The sequence below is a fragment of the Zootoca vivipara genome, chromosome 4 (genome assembly GCF_963506605.1).
Source record: "Zootoca vivipara chromosome 4, rZooViv1.1, whole genome shotgun sequence".
Taxonomy (NCBI): domain Eukaryota; kingdom Metazoa; phylum Chordata; class Lepidosauria; order Squamata; family Lacertidae; genus Zootoca; species Zootoca vivipara.
The window spans coordinates 92,132,458-92,150,074 of record NC_083279.1 but is presented as its reverse complement, the minus strand read 5'-3'; the positions used below and the strand labels follow the sequence as shown (position 1 = coordinate 92,150,074).

The 17,617-nt window shown below is 42.9% G+C and overlaps 2 protein-coding genes across 2 annotated transcripts in view; both read right to left on the bottom strand.

Moving 5' to 3' along the window:
* TENM4 (teneurin transmembrane protein 4) overlaps positions 1 to 17,617 on the bottom strand; it is a 1,459,233-nt gene that overhangs the window by 1,370,444 nt on the left and 71,172 nt on the right. The window lies entirely within an intron of this gene.
* Positions 1,093 to 2,050, bottom strand: LOC118085097 (taste receptor type 2 member 40-like). Its single transcript, XM_035115391.2, has one exon. The coding sequence runs from the start codon at positions 2,008 to 2,010 to the stop codon at positions 1,093 to 1,095; it is 918 nt and encodes a 305-aa protein (XP_034971282.2). The 5' UTR covers positions 2,011 to 2,050.

Sequence of the window (17,617 nt, the reverse complement as noted above, 5' to 3'; positions counted from 1 at the left end):
AGATGGCCCTATCAGTGGCAATTAGCCATTGTTTGCAGTATGGCCTCCAGAATAGATAATGGGTGGGGAAACATTTTTAGCCTAAGCCTGTAGGGCCACATCACAGTGGTGGGTGGAGCCAGAGGAAAAGTGGGTGGAGCAAGGTATATGATTTTTGCTAGTTTGCACTCACACTCACATCCCCCTCTCTATCCTTTAGCCAGGCAAGCAAGAGGCATTATGCAACAGTGCTTTCTCTATGTTCTTTATCCTGCTTCCTATTTACACATCTGCCCTTAGGGTCCAGTTCCCAGGTCCACTATTTAAATTACCAGCAGCAACTAGGGATGGATGGAATTTCAATTGCTCTGCATTTTTAACCGAACCAAGCTAATCCACACATTCCAAACTAATGCACAGATCAGAACATAACCATTTTTTTCAGATTTTGCACTTCTCCAAAATTTAGGCAATACAATTTCCAAAAAAAGTGCCAAAATGCATTAACAATTCCTGCATTTTGGGTTTAAAGAATGCATTTGAAAACACACATAAAATGTGTATTTAAATATGTATTTTGTGATAACATGCATACTTAAAAAGTATTTAAGTGCAAATCCCCCGTGTATATATTACAAATCAATGTGGGAACAGGACAAATGGATTTATGAATGAAACATATGGGAGATTGGCATGGCTCCTTCTTTCTGTAGTGGCAACAATGTTCCTTGATTTGTCCACCCTGTCATTCATAATTAAAGCTACAATTGTCAACACACTTCCTCTTCCACAGCTCATAAATCCAATGCAACACACACCCCCAGCATCTGCATCCGAAGACCATATTATGAATCACCATTGAAACATGACAATATTGTTCAAACGAGGAGCCGGATAGTGTTTCTCAGCTTTTTCTGTTGTAGCAAATGATCTTTCCTTCAAGCCACATGATGGGCGAGTAAGATCTTTTCCTCCAGACTTTGCCAATGGAGATGCAGAGATGTTGTCAAAGGCTGTTTGGTTTCTGCTCAAGGAAACGTCTGAGTAATTTTCAGGGAGGTTTTTAAAAAAAAGTTTGACTGCTGGTAAAATTTCACAAGATGGTTCAGACATCTAAGACTGGCCCATTTCCTTGGGGGTCTTGGGATAGGAAGGTGATGTAGTTGTCCACAGTCTCTGACACAGAGGATCGTACAAAGTCATGAGGAACATCTGCCTGAGTTTGGAATTTGTGATAATCAAACTGATGGCGTGTCCTGAATGATACCCAGCCACCATAACAATGGACAATACCATTGTCAAGGGACTGGTGAACAACATGAGTGAAATCTCAGCTGCAAAGGCTACAGTGTAGAGGAGAAGGAATGATGTCACCATCTTGACCGCTCTCAATTGAACATCCATCCTCTGATCTCTAAAACCTTCTCTGTTCTGTTGCATCCTCTTAACATGGTGCAGAAGGGAGTGAAGCAAGAAGACAGAAGAAGCTAAGCATATAAGAAAGGATGGGAATGTCCCTGCAATGTACAGAAGAGCAGAAAATAGCATCCCAGTGGTCCAAACATCACACCTCCCAGTACTGTTACCCAAAGGGACATTTGTCCCATTGCAGCATTGGTAGCAATTTTCAAACCAGTTGAAAGGAAGGGAGAGAAGTAAGGAAGCCAGCACTGATCCTAGGAGCAGGTATGGAACCATCCTGGAGATCCCCATCTTAATTTTCACAAGGAGAGGCTGGGCAAAGGTGAGAATTTTCATGCAGTAAAAGGCAGCAAGCCACGTGGCTGTCCACAGAGTAACAGCATTGAAAAATGCCCAGAGGAAAATGACAGAATTTGGTATATATTTTGGATTGCTGATGTCAGCAAAAGCTGAGTAATGGATGCTCAAAGTTAGTCCCAGGAAAAAAAGGCGGGACACACTCAGCACCAACAGGATCATGTCGGAGGAAGAGAGCGTTTTGTTTCTGGACCATTCAAGGCCACCTGCAATGGTGATGAATCCATTTCCCATCAAGCCGATGACAACCATAGCTGTGATGACAACGAGAAAGAAAAAATGGAGAGAAGCTGATCCCAACATCTTTCCTCGATTTGTGGACAAACAGAAGCTGATGAGAGATTTCCTGTACCTTGGACAGCAGACTCTGTGTGTGGCTAAGATGCCACGCAACTCTCTGTCTTATATCCAAGAGAGGGCTAGAAATGCTGGAGAAATTTATTTAATCTGGGATTGTTTTGCTAGAAACATAAATATTGAGTGGGCAGGCAAACATCCTGTTTGCGACATTTGCATGGTCTTTTCCATGCTGCTGTGTACCTACTGTCAAGTAAACGTGGACATCAAAGAGTGGTCTCCTTCTGTCATCCTGACTGCCAAGCATATTGCAAGACTCTTTAGAAGCATGTGGATTCGAGGAGACAGACCTGAGAGGTCCCCATATTGGGAGGAAAAAATGATATAATTGGGTCCTGTTCACATAGCCAAGCACACATGTTCATAGCCCCTAATCTCTCTTAATATCATCTCTGTTTTATGGAATGGTCTTCCCAGAAATGCCCACCTATCATTGCAGGACCAGGAAAAGGGTGTTTTTGTTTTCCCAGGCATGTGGGCAGAATCAACAATATTCTATTCTATTCTATTCTATTCTATTCTATTCTATTCTATTCTATTCTATTCTATTCTATTCTATTCTATTCTTAAATCTGTTTTTAATATACATGCTGTAAGTTTCATTATTGTATCATTATTTTTACTTGCTTGCAAATCACTTTAGGACTCTATTTCAAGAGTCAGGTGATTTACAAATTTAATAAGCTTATATTTTGTTGCCTGAGAACAAGATGGCACCCCTCCCCATTCCACAAAAGCCTGATGATAAAATAGCACCCTCCACTACACCTGGGGGTAGCAAGTTCATTTAGTGACTCAAGAACAGCTCATGTCCATACACAGCTGTGTCCTCAAGAGAGGCAAGTAGCTCAGGAGGAACAGCTGAGAGGTTACTATTGTTGACCTCCAGCATCAGTTGCCCGGAGCAGTTGTCTCACTCTGCCAATTGGTAGGGCTGCCCTGATCTAGACCACATTCACAGGTTGCAATTTTAAATCACTAATGTTTATTAGGTGTATTGAATTTCTATACCACCCTTCATCTGGGGATCACAGGGTGGTTTATAATATAAAGCTACAGTTGTAGAGTGGTTTAACAATCAATATATTATCACAGGGAACTCTGGGAATTGTAGCTCCATAAGGGGAACAGGGGTCTCCGAACAACTTGCAGCACCCTTAACAAACTACAGCTGCCAGAATTAACTGCTTACAGTGGTATCATAGTGCTTTGGGGGACATGGGTGGCGCTATGGTCTAAAACACGGAGCTTCTTGGGCTTGCTGATCGGAAGGTTGGCGGTTCGAATCCCCACGACGGGGTGAGCTCCCGTTGCTCTGTCCCAGCTTCTGCCAACCTAGCAGTTCAAAAGCATACCAGCATGAGTAGATAAATAGGTACTGCTGCAGTGGGAAGGTAAATGGTGTTTTCATGTGCTCTGGCACTCATCACGGTCTAGTCCTGCTGGCCACATGGCCCGGAAAACTGTCTGTGGACAAATGCTGGCTCCCACGGCCTGAAAAGTGAGATGAGTGCTGCAACCCCATAGTCACCATTGACTGGACTTAACCATCCAGGGGTCCTTTACCTTTACCTATCATAGTGCTTTAAATGGATGGTGTAGCCCAGGCATCCCCAAACTTTGGCCCTCCAGATGTTTTGGACTACAATTCCCATCTTCCCCGACCACTGGTCCTGTTAGCGAGGGATCATGGGAGTTGTAGGCCAAAACATCTGGAGGGCCACAATTTGGGGATGCCTAGTGTAGCCCTACTCTGTTCACATCATCTCTGCCTGAAAGCAACTCTCCAAGATCTCCAAGATAAGAGTTTTCTCCTGACCCTGCTATTTGGAGTCTTCTAACTGAAGAGTCCTGGAACTGAATTTAGGACGTTTTATATGCAAAGCACCACTACTAAGTTTTGCCTCTCCAATCCTCCAGACCCTTCCCAACCCACGTCCTCAAGAAACAGACAGGGAACATAATGTGACGAACAGCTCAAAAGCAACCAGCGCTTGACTGTCTTACCCTGTTCTATTTTGTTTGCTTAGCTTAAAATGAGTTTTTCTAGCGTGCCTGATAAATTATTGCAGTCGCCCCAGCCAGCTTTTTGGCTTGCTGAGTTATGAGATTCCGTTGCCCTAAAAAGATTTCTCGAAATGAAAAGCTTAGATAACAGCTTTCTCCTCGAACAGCATTCTCTTCCCAATTCTCCGTACAAAACCCAGGAAAGCAATTTCGATGAAACACAGGACGGTGCTATGCAAAATCCCAGCTGCCGATCCATACACAATACAACACAGATGAGATTTATGTAAATGCTGTGTGCACAAGTAATCTGAACACTCGCTGATGAAATCCTTCTCGGATTTGCATCCTCAAGGACAACCAGCGGAAGCCTCTAGGTGTCTTTTCCAGAATATTGTCCTTCTCTGAGCAGAGATTATTGGGGATGTTGAAAAGGCATGTTCTGCTATCACCACCAGTATTTCCACCTCTCCAAAAGTGACAACATGCATTTAGTGCATTTATCCCCCAAAAGAAGTCTAATTTTCACAAAGGTAGGTCTTGCTGAATGCTTGGTTCACATTCTAGTAGAAGAGCTCAAAGTTGAGGCGAGTGAGCTCTCTGAAATTCTTTTGGTAAAATAGTCTATTTGGGAGACTGATCCACTCAGCTCACTCTCCCATCACCAAGGATGCTTCCCCTTCCTTTCCATTAAGTCAGAGCCAGCAGCAGTGAAGGTGTACAAGGAAGAAAGACTAGGCAGGGATTTTCTCCATAACATCTCTCCATTGCCTCATTGCATCGGGCTATCAAAACGCCTGAGCTTGAGGGCCTATGGAGCTATCTACCAGCTCCATCTGGTACACAGGCTGAGACCCTACCTGCCCACGGACTGTCTCGCCAGAATGGTGCATGAAGGGAAAGGAGAATGTTAGCTGTTTTGAGACTCCTTCGGGTAGTGATAAAGCGGGATATCAAATCCAAACTCTTCTTCTTCTCACCAGGATGAGATGGTTGGACAGTGTTCTCAAAGCTACGAACATGAGTTTGACCAAACTGCGGGAGGCAGGGGAAGACAGGAGTGCCTGGCGTGCTCTGGTCCATGGGGTCACAAAGAGTCGGACACGACTAAATGACTAAACAACAACTGTTCATTCTTATTGCAGTGCTCCACAAAACCCTTCTATCCAGGCTGATTTCTTCTCCATCTTCTGCTCCTTCCTGCTTTCTTTCTTTTTTTCCTCTCTCTCCCTTCCAACACAGCCAGGTTTCAATAATTGATAAGCAATAAGAGCAAGTTATCTCTGAAGGGAAACTGTTTCAGTAACTGTGAAATTTTCCTTTGCTGTAATTAAGGTATTCCATAAATAAACAAGCATTTTAAAAGGGGCTGAATTATTCATGTTCTCCAGGTTGTTATAGTGACGGAGGATCTCCCTGGCGTGCTCCTGGTCCTGTGCCCAAAACGGTTGTGATTGTACATCGCACCTGGAAGCAAAATCTCTAATTGCATCAGTCAGAGCAATAGACCTCGGTGACCCGCTTAACCCAGGGGAGACGGTGACATTTTATGCTGCTAGACAGCCCGTGCTGAATCACGTCAAGAACAGCAACTTAAGGGTTTTCTGGGGCAGAGGCGAGACGCGGCCAGGCCCCAGCACTTGGCGGAACAATCAGGTCATAGCTAATAAGTCAGATGACAAAGCTTTATACAGGCAGTTGTCCTTTCCAACCCATAAAATGAAGCAAGGAAACGCATAGGGCTGAATGGGGGAGGAAGATGGATATTTTAGTAAAGGAAGGTGAGACTCGGGAAGATGTAATGCTTGATTGCTGGGAGAGTATTTTAAGAACACCTCCAGGGAGATTTCCTCCCCATATAAAAGTGTTATTAGCATAAGATGGTTCTCCTACTCTCTTTGATGCAATGGAATTGTAGAACTGTGGTGTAGGGAGGGATCCCAAGGGTAATCTAGTCCATAATAATAATATAATAATAATAATAATTTATTATTTATACCCCGCCCATCTGGCCGGGTTCCCCCAGCCACTCTGGGCGGCTTCCAACAAAACATTAAAATACAGAAATCCATCAAACATTAAAAGCTTCCCTAAACAGGGCTGCCTTGAGATGCTTTCTAAAGGTCTGGTAATTGTTGTTCTCTTTGACCTCTGGTGGGAGGGCATTCCACAGGGCGGGTGCCACTACCGAGAAGGCCCTCTGCCTGGTTCCCTGTAACTTAGCTTCCCGTAGCGAGGGAACTGCCAGAAGGCCCTTGGCACTGGACCTCAGTGTCCGGGCAGAACGATGGGGGTGGAGACGCTCCTTCAGGTATACTGGACCGAGTCCAACATCTTGCGCAGGAATCGTAACTAAAGAATCCCTGACAGATCATCTATTCTTTTGTTCAGTGAAGAAGAGTCCATCACCTTCCTCTGTCAAGCAAGAACTCACCATCAGAAAGTTATTCCTAATGTTTAGTCGGAATCTCCTTTCTTGTATTTTGGATCCATTGGTCTGGATCCTACCTTCTAGAGCAGCAGAAAACAAGCTTGCTCCACCATCTATGCGACGTCCAGTGTTGTTGTTTTTTATCTAGAAGGAGAGGTGCTGGAGTAGCGGGGGGCTTGCTCAGCTGAGGGCTGGGATAATTACTTGCAAAAAAAAAATATATTGAGCAAAATTGCACACAAGCAACTATATCTTAGGAGAAATTCACAGGAAAATGTGAATTTATTTTGCAATTAAAATTAAAATACAATTACAGGTGAAACTCGGAAAATTAGAATATTGTCGAAAAGTGCATTTATTTCAGTAATGCAACTTAAAAGGTGAAACCAATATATGAGATAGATGCATGGCATGCAAAGCAAGATATGTCAAGCCTTTATTTGTTGTAATTGTAATTATTTGTCGTTAGGTGGGTCAATTATGAATGGAATGTAATTAATGAAATGCAATAGCGATGTTTATTTTTATTTATTTTTGTATTATTGTAAAAAAAAAATTTTATTACTGTGGAATTTCCAAAAGAAAGCATTTGTAAAAACTAAAAGAAAAATAATAAATAATATGTTGCATTACTGAAATAAATGCACTTTTCGATGATATTCTGATTTTCCGAGTTTCACCTGTAATTTTCATGAGGATATAGATCCTCAAACTGATGTGGAAATGTGGAGAAATTAAGTTTGGAAAATTGAGAAATTGAGAGTAGCCAAAATTGATAGATCTGTTATCCCTAGTTAGTTCTACTTTTTTTGAAGGTGTTGGCAGAGCCACACCATTTCCCAGTGCTTCCTACCCACCCACAGTTTTATTATGAAATTATTAATGTTGCACCATTGCTTTGTTTCTGTTCCGGCCTGTTTCACTCAATTAGTAAGTACTGTTTTCTCATCCTTGAGTATTGAGTTTCCACTTTACAATCCACTTATACTCTGCAACCTCATTTTAGCATTCAATATTCAGAAAGCAGTTGACATAATGAGGTGAGCGAGTGGTCAATATTATTAACTCTGGAAACTAGCAAAGCATTCTCTGCCTCACAGTGTTTGGAGTGAGAGACATCTCACATCTGCGGAGAAGGCGTGAAACCCGTATAAATAGATTTCAGGGAAGAATTTTGGGGAGTTCAAATTTTGCAAAGACAGATTAGACTTTAAAATATGCACTTCTTCTCAGTTCCATTATTTGGCAGTCCAACGACTGATCCATTTCTTGTTTTTCCTTTATTTTAGAGGTCCTGGCACAGGGCCGGATTGAGGTTTGATGAGGCCCTAAGCTACTGAAGGTAATGGGGCCCTTTATATGTCCAGCTGTCCTTTGTCAACAACAAATTGCCACTGTTTTTTGTGTTGAATATATGCTATATGGTAATTTATGGACCTAATAGGTATCTCAAGCCATTTGCACATGTTGCCATGCAGCCAGTTCATGCAGAATGTAGGCACCCTATATATAGAAATGAGCAAACCAGTGATGTTTTAGGGAGAAGGCTAGCAGGCGGGGCCCATGACTTACATCATAGGAGCCTACGCAACACAAAACACTGTTGCTGAATGTAGGTTTTATTTTATTTGTTTTTTATCTTATATTTTGGAAATGTACATCCAGTTTTTTCCCTTTAATTTTTTTGGGGGGCCCCAAGAGAGTGGGGCCCTAAGCTATAGCTTGTTTAGCTTATACGTAAATCTGGCACTGTGACCTGGCAACTCGAGCAGCTACTGCACATTTACCTGTAAGTTGTCTTGACTCATAGAATCATAAGAACATAGAATTGTAGAGTTGGAAGGGACCTTGAAGATCATCAAGTCCAACCCCCTGCTATGCAGTTGTTGTTGTTGTTGTTGTTGTTGTTGTTGTTGTTGTTGTTGTTGTTGTTACCCACTTAACAAGATGGGATGAAACAAACCATGGAATTTGCTACCAAGGAGTGTGGTGGAGTCTCCTTCTTTGGAGAGGCTTGACAGCCATCTGTCAAGAATGCTTTGATGGTGTTTCCTGCTCGGAAGGGGGTTGGACAGGATGGCCCTTGTGGTCTCTTCCAACTCTATGATTCTATGATTCTATGACTGAGCCCCAGGTAAACTGGAACAGGATGTAATGCTCAGTCTATTCCTAGTTCACCCACATGTCAGACTCGGTTCCACATCCATGGAACGATCCTCTAGCCCAGGCATCCCCAAACTGCGGCCCTCCAGATGTTTTAGCCTACAACTCCCATGATCCCTAGCTAACAGGACCAGTGGTCGGGGAAGATGAGAGTTGTAGTCCAAACATCTGGAGGGCTGAAGTCTGGGGATGCCTGCTCTAGCCCCTTCTGTTGTTCTGTCACCAAACTCATACCATTGTAATTTGTACACGTGCAATGTTTCCGTTGGAGTTGGAGAGTTCTTCTCACTTGGCCAGGAATTATACTCCTTTGCCTCGGGATCCAGCTGCTCAGGTGGTTCGGTAGCTGAATAGGAGGCATGCTGAACAAGTAGCCGAAACCCATCCAGGTCATATGCTAAGGCAGATGCCATGTCCATCAAAGCAAAAGACGGAGCCAGAAGGTGCCTCTTTCATGAACAGCCAGCCAGGCATGATCAAGAAACCCAGCAGAAGGGAAGAAATTAAACTCTCTCTTTTTCATCCACACAGCCCTTTTCCTAGCTCCAGGATAGGGAATTAATTCATATCATTGGAAGAACCATATTCTGAATATGATACTGATTTGGCAGATGAACCCTCCGGAGTATCTGAACATATGTTTACCAGCCTCACTGCACTCGCAGTTGAGAGAAACCCTTTCCCTTAAACTCACCAACATCTCTAATCTGCAGGATGTGAAAATGAGGTTCTTAAATTGCCCCAACGGGCATGAGGCTTTTGACCAGAAAGGGCTCGGGAGGCTAAAATTCATTAGAGAAGATTTGTTTTAAAGACATGAGCAGAAGGCCAGTGTGTGCGTTTCAGTTTAGGAAAGATTTGAGCATAATGATATCAAGCAAATTCAATGGTGCATTATACACGAATGTGTCTTGGGGAAGGTAGGAAAAACGAGTAGGACATGCAAATAATGATTACATGATGAGCGAAACAGAATAAGCATATGCAGCTTCACTTTTAAACTTTATTCTACTCAGAATAAAATTAACTACAACTTAACCCTTGCTGATTCCAGCTACGTACTATCAATGGATGCTAGTCATGATAACTGTGAGTGCACACTACTAGAATTCAGAGGTGACCCAGATAAGGAATCCAGGGGGGGAAACCAAACATAAAATTAGTCCAGGTAAAAGAAAAAAACGTTTAAAAATAAAATAGTGAAGTCTGAAGCTCACCAAGTAAAAAAATAATCAGATCTGTACAAAAGGCATGAGGAAAGCTTACCCAATGTAAAATTATTAAAAGCAGCAGGAATTGAATCTAAAAACAAAGTTTTTTCTCTCTGTGTCGGTGTTCCAGAGAGTAGTTAAGTTGCAGCGCAGGATTCCATCCCCCCCACCAAGAAGCCTAGGAGATGTAGTTTGTTAAAGGTACTGAGAGTTACCCTCACAGAGCTACAAGTTCAGGAATCACCTGCAAAGTGGGACTGACTGTTAAATCAGACCCTCCAAGAGTCCTTATTTTCCAGGGACAGTCGCAGATTTACAGAAGCCATCCCAGTTTTGGATTAGATCCTGGAATGTCCTGCTTTTCCTTAGGACATCCCTATTTTCATCAGAGAAATGTTGGAGGGTATGGAGTTATGCGACCCCTGAGCCAAGGAGATAAGTGACTATACAACCTTTAGAAGACATCTGGGAAGTTTTTTAATGCTTAATATTTTATTATTATTTTTATATATGTTGGAAGTTTTCCAGAGTGGTTGGAGCAACCCCGTCAGATGGGCGAGGTATAATTATTATTATTATTATTATTATTATTATTATTATTATTATTATGGAACTGTAACTCTGTGAGGGGAATGGGGTTCCCTAAGAACTCCCAGCACTGTTAATGTTCCCAGAATCCTTTGTGGGAAGCCATGACTGTATCATAGTGTTTTAGATGTGTGGTGTGAATATGGCCTTAGAATCAATACAATAGTGCAGGCATGTCCAACCAGTAGATTGCGATCTACCAGTAGATCCTTGGCTGATCCTGGTAGATCATGGGATCATCCCCCCAAAAAGCTCAACAACTCTGTGCAGGGCAATCCTCCACACAAAAAGCTCAACAACTCTGCTCAATTCTCCCCTTCCACCCACCCACCCACCCCACCCCACGCACGCTCCTCCTCCCTCCAATGACAATGAGTAGATCACTATCAGTTTTTTTAAAAAATACTGGGAGTAGATCACAGTCTCTTGGGAGTTGGATGTGCCTGCAATAGTGCTTTAAATATACAGTGGTACCTCGGTTTACAAACAATTGGTTCCAGAAGTCTGTACTTAACCTGAAGCGAACTTTCCCATTGAAAGTACAGTGGTACCTCTACTTACGAATTTAATGCGTTCTGAACGCACATTTGTAAGTCGAAAAAATTGTAAGTCGAATCCCATAGGAATGCATTGGGAGAAAAAATTCGTAAGTCGAAGCAACCCTATCTAAAAATTCGTAAGTAGAAAAAATCCTACCTAAACCACATCCAAGATGGCGGACGTAGCTCCGTTCATAATTAGAAACATTCGTAAGTAGAGTTATTCATAAGTAGAGGTACCACTGTAATGGAAAGTGGATTAATCCATTCCAGAGAGGTCTGCAGAGTACTTAAACTGAAAATACTCAAACCGAGGCACACTTAAACCAAGGTATGACTGTGTGGTGCAAATGGGCCCTAAGAAAGTTTTCAATCCCTTTTTCGGGTGGGTGTGCTTTGCAGAATGATTGCACCAAACAAGTACTCCTCTTCTGAGGTGTTGAACAAGCAGAGGAAGGAGAGAGAGAGAGAGAGAGAGAGAGAGAGAGAGAGAGAGAGAGAGAGAGAGAGAGAATCCTTGAAAATGCTAACACACCTCTGACCTCTCTGTTAATCATCCAAATAATGTCTGCAAAGGTTATGAGAAAACATAACCGTGTTCCCATCCCTTCACCCATTTAGCAAGCGAAGATCATAACCTTCAGAGCGGGCACAGCATTTGGGTAATGAATTCCTGCTGACCGCTTCAGAGGGTGCTTTTGTTTTTGTGAGGCTTTAGCGGGAGGGGAAGGACTTATCTTAGAAAGTCTCTTTGCTATTGGTGTGTTCACGGAGGAATCGTCCCTAAGTGTCCCGAATGTCAAGAAGCAATAAGCCTCATTGGCTTTTATTGCCTTCATCAGCACTTTCCTCAGCGCTCCATCTTCTTAAAGGCTATAGTCATGCCCATATTTCCAAATAGTGGGAATTTAACTCCGGCAATTTAACTCGAAGCTACCAACATGAGTTTGACCAAACTGCGGGAGGCAGTGGAAGACAGGAGTGCCTGGCGTGCTATGGTCCATGGGGTCACGAAGAGTCGGACACGACTAAACGACTAAACAACAACAACTCCGGCAATAAAGCAGACCACGGTCCTTCTGTGTGGCTCAATCACAACGGCTATTTCAACAGGCAGCAGGGCATTGCCAGATACTTAAAAGGCTCCTGGCGCAAATGAGCATGGCATGAACATAGAGTTACTTTGACAGTGTGGTTAAGTGGTTACAGCATCAAACAAGGAGCTGGGGGACCAGGGTTCAAGTCCCTACACAGCCATAAAGCTTGGGCCAGTTCCTCTATCTCAGCTTAGCCTATCTCCCAGGGTCACAGTGAGGATAAAATGAGGAGTGAGAAAAGTATGTGTGCCTGTCAGGGACTGGGCAGAGGAGAAATGGTGGAGACTGCCTCCCCAGCCTGACCCTTCCTGGAGAGGAAGGCAGTTCAGAATTACAACAGGGGTTTGAGGGAGGTGGCAGCTCAGATGCAAATGAGGGGGAAAGCTGGGAAATAATGGGAGAGGAGGAGGAAGAAGAAGCACAGCTGATGGACTCTTTAGAAAGCATTCCAGGCCCACAATCCCTGAACCCGGCGAGCCTTGAAAGTAGGAGAGCAAAGAACTCAAAAGCAGAGGGCACTTTTCAGCACCCGTCGGAAGTGGGAGAGAGGGAGGGGGTGGAGATTCACTCGGGGCAATGCCATTATTCTGAGAGGCTGCATTCCCAACCCTCTCTGTGAATATTGAATAAAAGCAGATGGTAAGGACTTTTCCTTGCCTTCTCCATTGCTGGCCAACCTGCTGTGGGGGTTGGTTCCTCTGCCTCCTGTCAGTGCCAACTTGAGCTCCTTAGAGGGAAAGTAGGATTAAAAAACACAATAAATAAATGTATAGATAGGTATAGACATATATCTGCCTTTGAAAGGGCCTCTTCTGCAGTGGCTCCCCATCTGTGGAATGCTCTCTCCAGGAAGGTTTCCTTGGTGCCTTCATGATATACCTTTAGGTGCCATGCAAAAGTGTTCCTCTTTCACCAGACCTTTGGATGATTTGATTGACATCCTATGCCCTTTAAAATTTGTTTTGGGGGTTATTGGGTTGTTGTTATTTTTATTTTTATTATGTACCTTGTGGTTTTATCCTGTGTACTGCCTCAAGACTGGTGGGTATAGGGCAGTATATAAATTCAATAAATAATAATAATAAATAAGATGGTGGGTGGGTGGAGTCGCACTCTAGTATAGATATAATGGGGATGATGGACGCTGCCAGACTTGACATAAGGCAAAGTGAGTCAGTTTGTTCCGATTATAGGAGCAGTGACAACTAGGGATGTTGGAGAATTCCAATGGAAAAGAGAACAGAATTTGCCAGCGTTTGCTTATTTCTCCTCTTTCGAGAACGGAAATCAGTCCAGCAAATATTCAATGGTTGCTGCTTAAAGTTTGCAAACCATATGTAACAGATTGCATTTCCCCTCTTTTGCACTGCTTTTCCTTGGCACTGAAATGAATGGGATGGAATAATTGTAATGTAAGTTATGCAATTTCACCACAGTGAACAGTGGAACGATTAACATAGTTTTCGGCAGAGGACCAAACTGCAGCAGAACAGAAACACTGGTGTATGCAATTAATAAAGGGCAGGGTGTGCCATGTATGGTCTCAGACAAAGGCTTGCTACCTGAGATGGGAAACTCTCTCTTCTACTCGAGGAAGCATGTGGCAACAAAGAACATCAATCCACCAGAAGCGGGCGAATATTAGCACAGATAACAGCTCGACTCCTTTGTATTCAAAATCATTAATCACTTGGACATGATGAATCTAGCTAGCAGAAGGGAATAAATTCCAGATAATAAGTTCTAAAGTAATGAATAACTCTTGGCTGTGAAGGGGCTTAATGACTTTCCTTGTCAGAATTCAGATTTTATTATTAGCTCTACGGAACAGGCAGCCGGCCTGAAGAGCTACACTTACAAATCAATTTCACTGCTCCTTCATAATGAGTCCCTAATTGACCCCAATTTCTGATAGAGTCGCATATTTCCTTCCATACTTTATTTTAATGACATGTATATTAGAGGATTTAGTGACTGGGCATAAAGGAATTTACTTTAACTCTGTGTTGCCGTTCGCCGACTTAAGGCGCGAGCATAAATTACGCTGAGTGCATTTGCTTTGATGGCTGGGGGAATGTATTTTTTATATCCCTTTGCAGATAAGATTTGTCTCATTTTGTTACATTAAGCGATTCATTCATCTATCTAATTCTGAAGAAGACAGGTTGGCGAGTAACAAAAAGCACTCTGCTTCCCAGTATAATCTTAATAGTTATGGGCGGTTAAATACTTTGCTTAACTTTCCCTGTATCTCCAACTGAAGTAGCATTCAAAGCGACTGTCAAATACCGTACAAAAGGAATGTAAGGAGCTCATTATGAGGCCAAATTTATTTCTCTACTATTGTCTATTCCAGGGATGAAGCATCTTGGGCCTGGGGGACAAATTGCAGGGGGTGGACTAGATGAAGCTCAGGGTCCTATCCAACTCTTCAGTTCTATGATTCCATTCCCTCCAAGATTTCCTCAATGTCCCAGCTCCTGCCCACCTAGCAGTTCGAAAGCATGTCAAAGTGCCAGTAGATAAATAGGAAGGTAAACAGCGTTTCCATGTGCTGCTCTGGTTCACCAGAAGCAGCTTAGTCATGCTGGCCACATGACCCGTAAGCTGTCTGCGGACAAACGTTGGTTCCTGCGTCCTACAGAGCGAGATGAGCGCCGCAACCTCAGAGTCATTCGCAACTGGACCTAAAGGTCAGGGGTACCTTTACCTTTATTACATGACAACAGTTGTTGTTGTAGTTTTATTTATACCCTGCCCATCTGTCTGGGTTGCCCCAACCACTCTGGGCAGCTTCCAACATACCTAAAAACATAACAAAACATTAAATATTAAAAAAACTTCATTGTACAATGGTACCTTGGTTCTTGAACTTAATCCATTCTGGAAGTCTGTTCGACTCCCGAAACCACTCAAAAACCAAAGCACAGCTTCTAATTGGCTGCAGGAGCTTCCTGCAGAAGACACATTGGACGTTTGGCTTCCGAAAAACATTCACAAACCAGAACACTTACTTCCGGGTTTGCGGAGTTTGGGAGCCAAAACATACGAGTACCAAGGCGTTCGAGAACCAAGGTACAACTGTACAGAGCTGCCTTCAGATGTCTTCAAAAGGTTGTATAGTTACTTATCTCCTTGCCTCGGGGGTCGCATAACTCCATACCCTCCAACATTTCTCTGATGAAAAATTGGATGTCCTAAGGAAAAGCAGGACATTTTGGGATCAAATCAGAAACCAGGACAGCTTCCGTAAATCCAAGACTGTCCCTGGAAAATAGGATCGCTTGGAGGGTCTGTGATTCTTTGAATTGTGACCCCTCTCACCAGGCCGTGCCCTCTTCTGTCCTGCTTTCAAGGCTGGGTTACGGTGGATCGGGCCCTTGGTACAGTCCCTCCCATATATGATCCCCTTCCCCTCAAAAGGAATGCATGAATACTAGAAACGTGGAGGGAGGGAAGGAGGGAGTCACCAAATACAAGAAAGGAACTAGTAAAGGTTATAAGAAGCTTTTATATTTTTATCCTATTTTTGTTGTATTCTTATCTGTATTTCTTTGTTGTAGAGTGTTTTTCTTTTATGGTTTGTTTGTACTTTATTCTATATTCTATTTTTGAAAAATTAATAAAAAATGATATTTTTAAAAAAAGGAATGGATGAAATAAGCTACCGCAAAATAAGTAGCATAACGACTAACAAATGTAAGTTTCCAAACATTGCAAAATATTCTATGAGTTTGTGGTGGTTCAAAACTCTTGGTCAGTGTTTCTCAACCAGTGTGCCTCCAGATGTTTTGGGACTACAACTCCCATCACCCCTAGCTAGCAAGACCAGTGGTCAGGAATGATGGGAGTTGTAGTCCCAAAACATCTGGAGGCACACTGGTTGAGAAACACTGCTCTTGGTCATTCCCCTGTGGCTCCTAAGCTGTGGAACTCCTCCCTCACATATGTGTGCCTGGAACCTTCATTATATGGGTGTCTGCTGGAGATTTACCTCTTTACCCTGGCTTTTGACATTCAAGGAGCATGTTTTTAGGACTTGGTTTGTTTGTTTTTATGATTGTAAGTTGTTTTAAATTGGTTTTAATATTGTGTTTAATGCTGTAACCTGCCCTGGGATCTTCTGCTGAAGGACGGGTAATACGGTTTTTTACAACAACAACAACAGTCACAAGCAAAAACATTTTGCCAACATGGATAAACAAAAGAAAATACTCTGAGCACATGCACTTTCACATTTTAAGCTCACTGAATTTTTCACTTCTGGCCTTGGACTAGTCACCAACCCTCAGCCTAGCCTACCTCACATGACTGTTGTGAAGATAGAGAAGGCATTTAAAATGGCTTCAGTAGGAGAACTTATTGCTTGCATTATAGACATTGAATTGCATGAATTATAGACATTTTGGTTCCTTTAACCAGAGCGCTACATCTTTGTATCATAAAGGGCCGTGTTTTTCTGCCCACCCCATGCAAATTAGTACAGTTCTAAGGCTTCGACCATTATTAATCTGGTCTGATTACTGGGTGGTTTAGGTGCATAAGCGCCATTTGTATTCAGTTGAGTTTATTCAAAGGTTAGTCTGCACAGGGGATTGGTTCTTAAGGAAGAAATCCTATAGTGTTTGCGTTACAAAACCCATTTTTGCCAGCTTAACTTGTTGGGTTACCAGGCCACGTGACCAAGCTGAATGGGTTCAGGATCCAGATTCTTAGGTCATAGAATCATAGAACTGTAGAGCTGGAAAAGGAGGGTCATCTAGTCCAACCCCCTGCAATACAGGAATATTTTGCCCAACTGGGACTCAAACCCATGATCCTGAGATGAAGAGTCTCATGCTCTACCAACTGAGCTATGTTGAACTGGTCACACCACTGCTACTCTCCTGCAATGCTCCTTTTCATGGCTTACTCTGATCCTCCCATCCCAGTTCGGCAGGGTTGGAGGAAATACGCTGAGCTTTCCCCATGGCAGTTAAAGGTATTCCAGGTATTAAAGTGTTTCCCCACCCTAGAGATGGAGAAGGATTTATTTCAGACCTCATTTTAAGTGAACCAACCTAATTCACACCTTCCAGTCTGACACATAATTAGAAGGTAATTATCCTTTGAATTTTGTACTTTGCAGAATTGTGTGAGACAGTTCTTGACTTTAAGAGGGGGAAGTACTGGTATGTGTAAACATGCATATTTCGGGATAAAGCATGTTCAGAAATGCATACATCGAGATGGAAGTGGATATTTAAATGTTGATCTTCTGGACTTCCAACCTTGCAGATGTTGTTGGACAACAATCCCCACTATTCCTGACCATGAAACATGCTTGTTAGGGCTGGTGGAGTCCAAAATATGCATTGGGATGAGGGGTCATAGAATCATAGAGTTGGAAGAGACCACAAGGGCCATCCAGTCCAACCCCCTGCCAAGCAGGGTCATGTCGGAAAAGGCTGCTCCAAGTCCTCAACA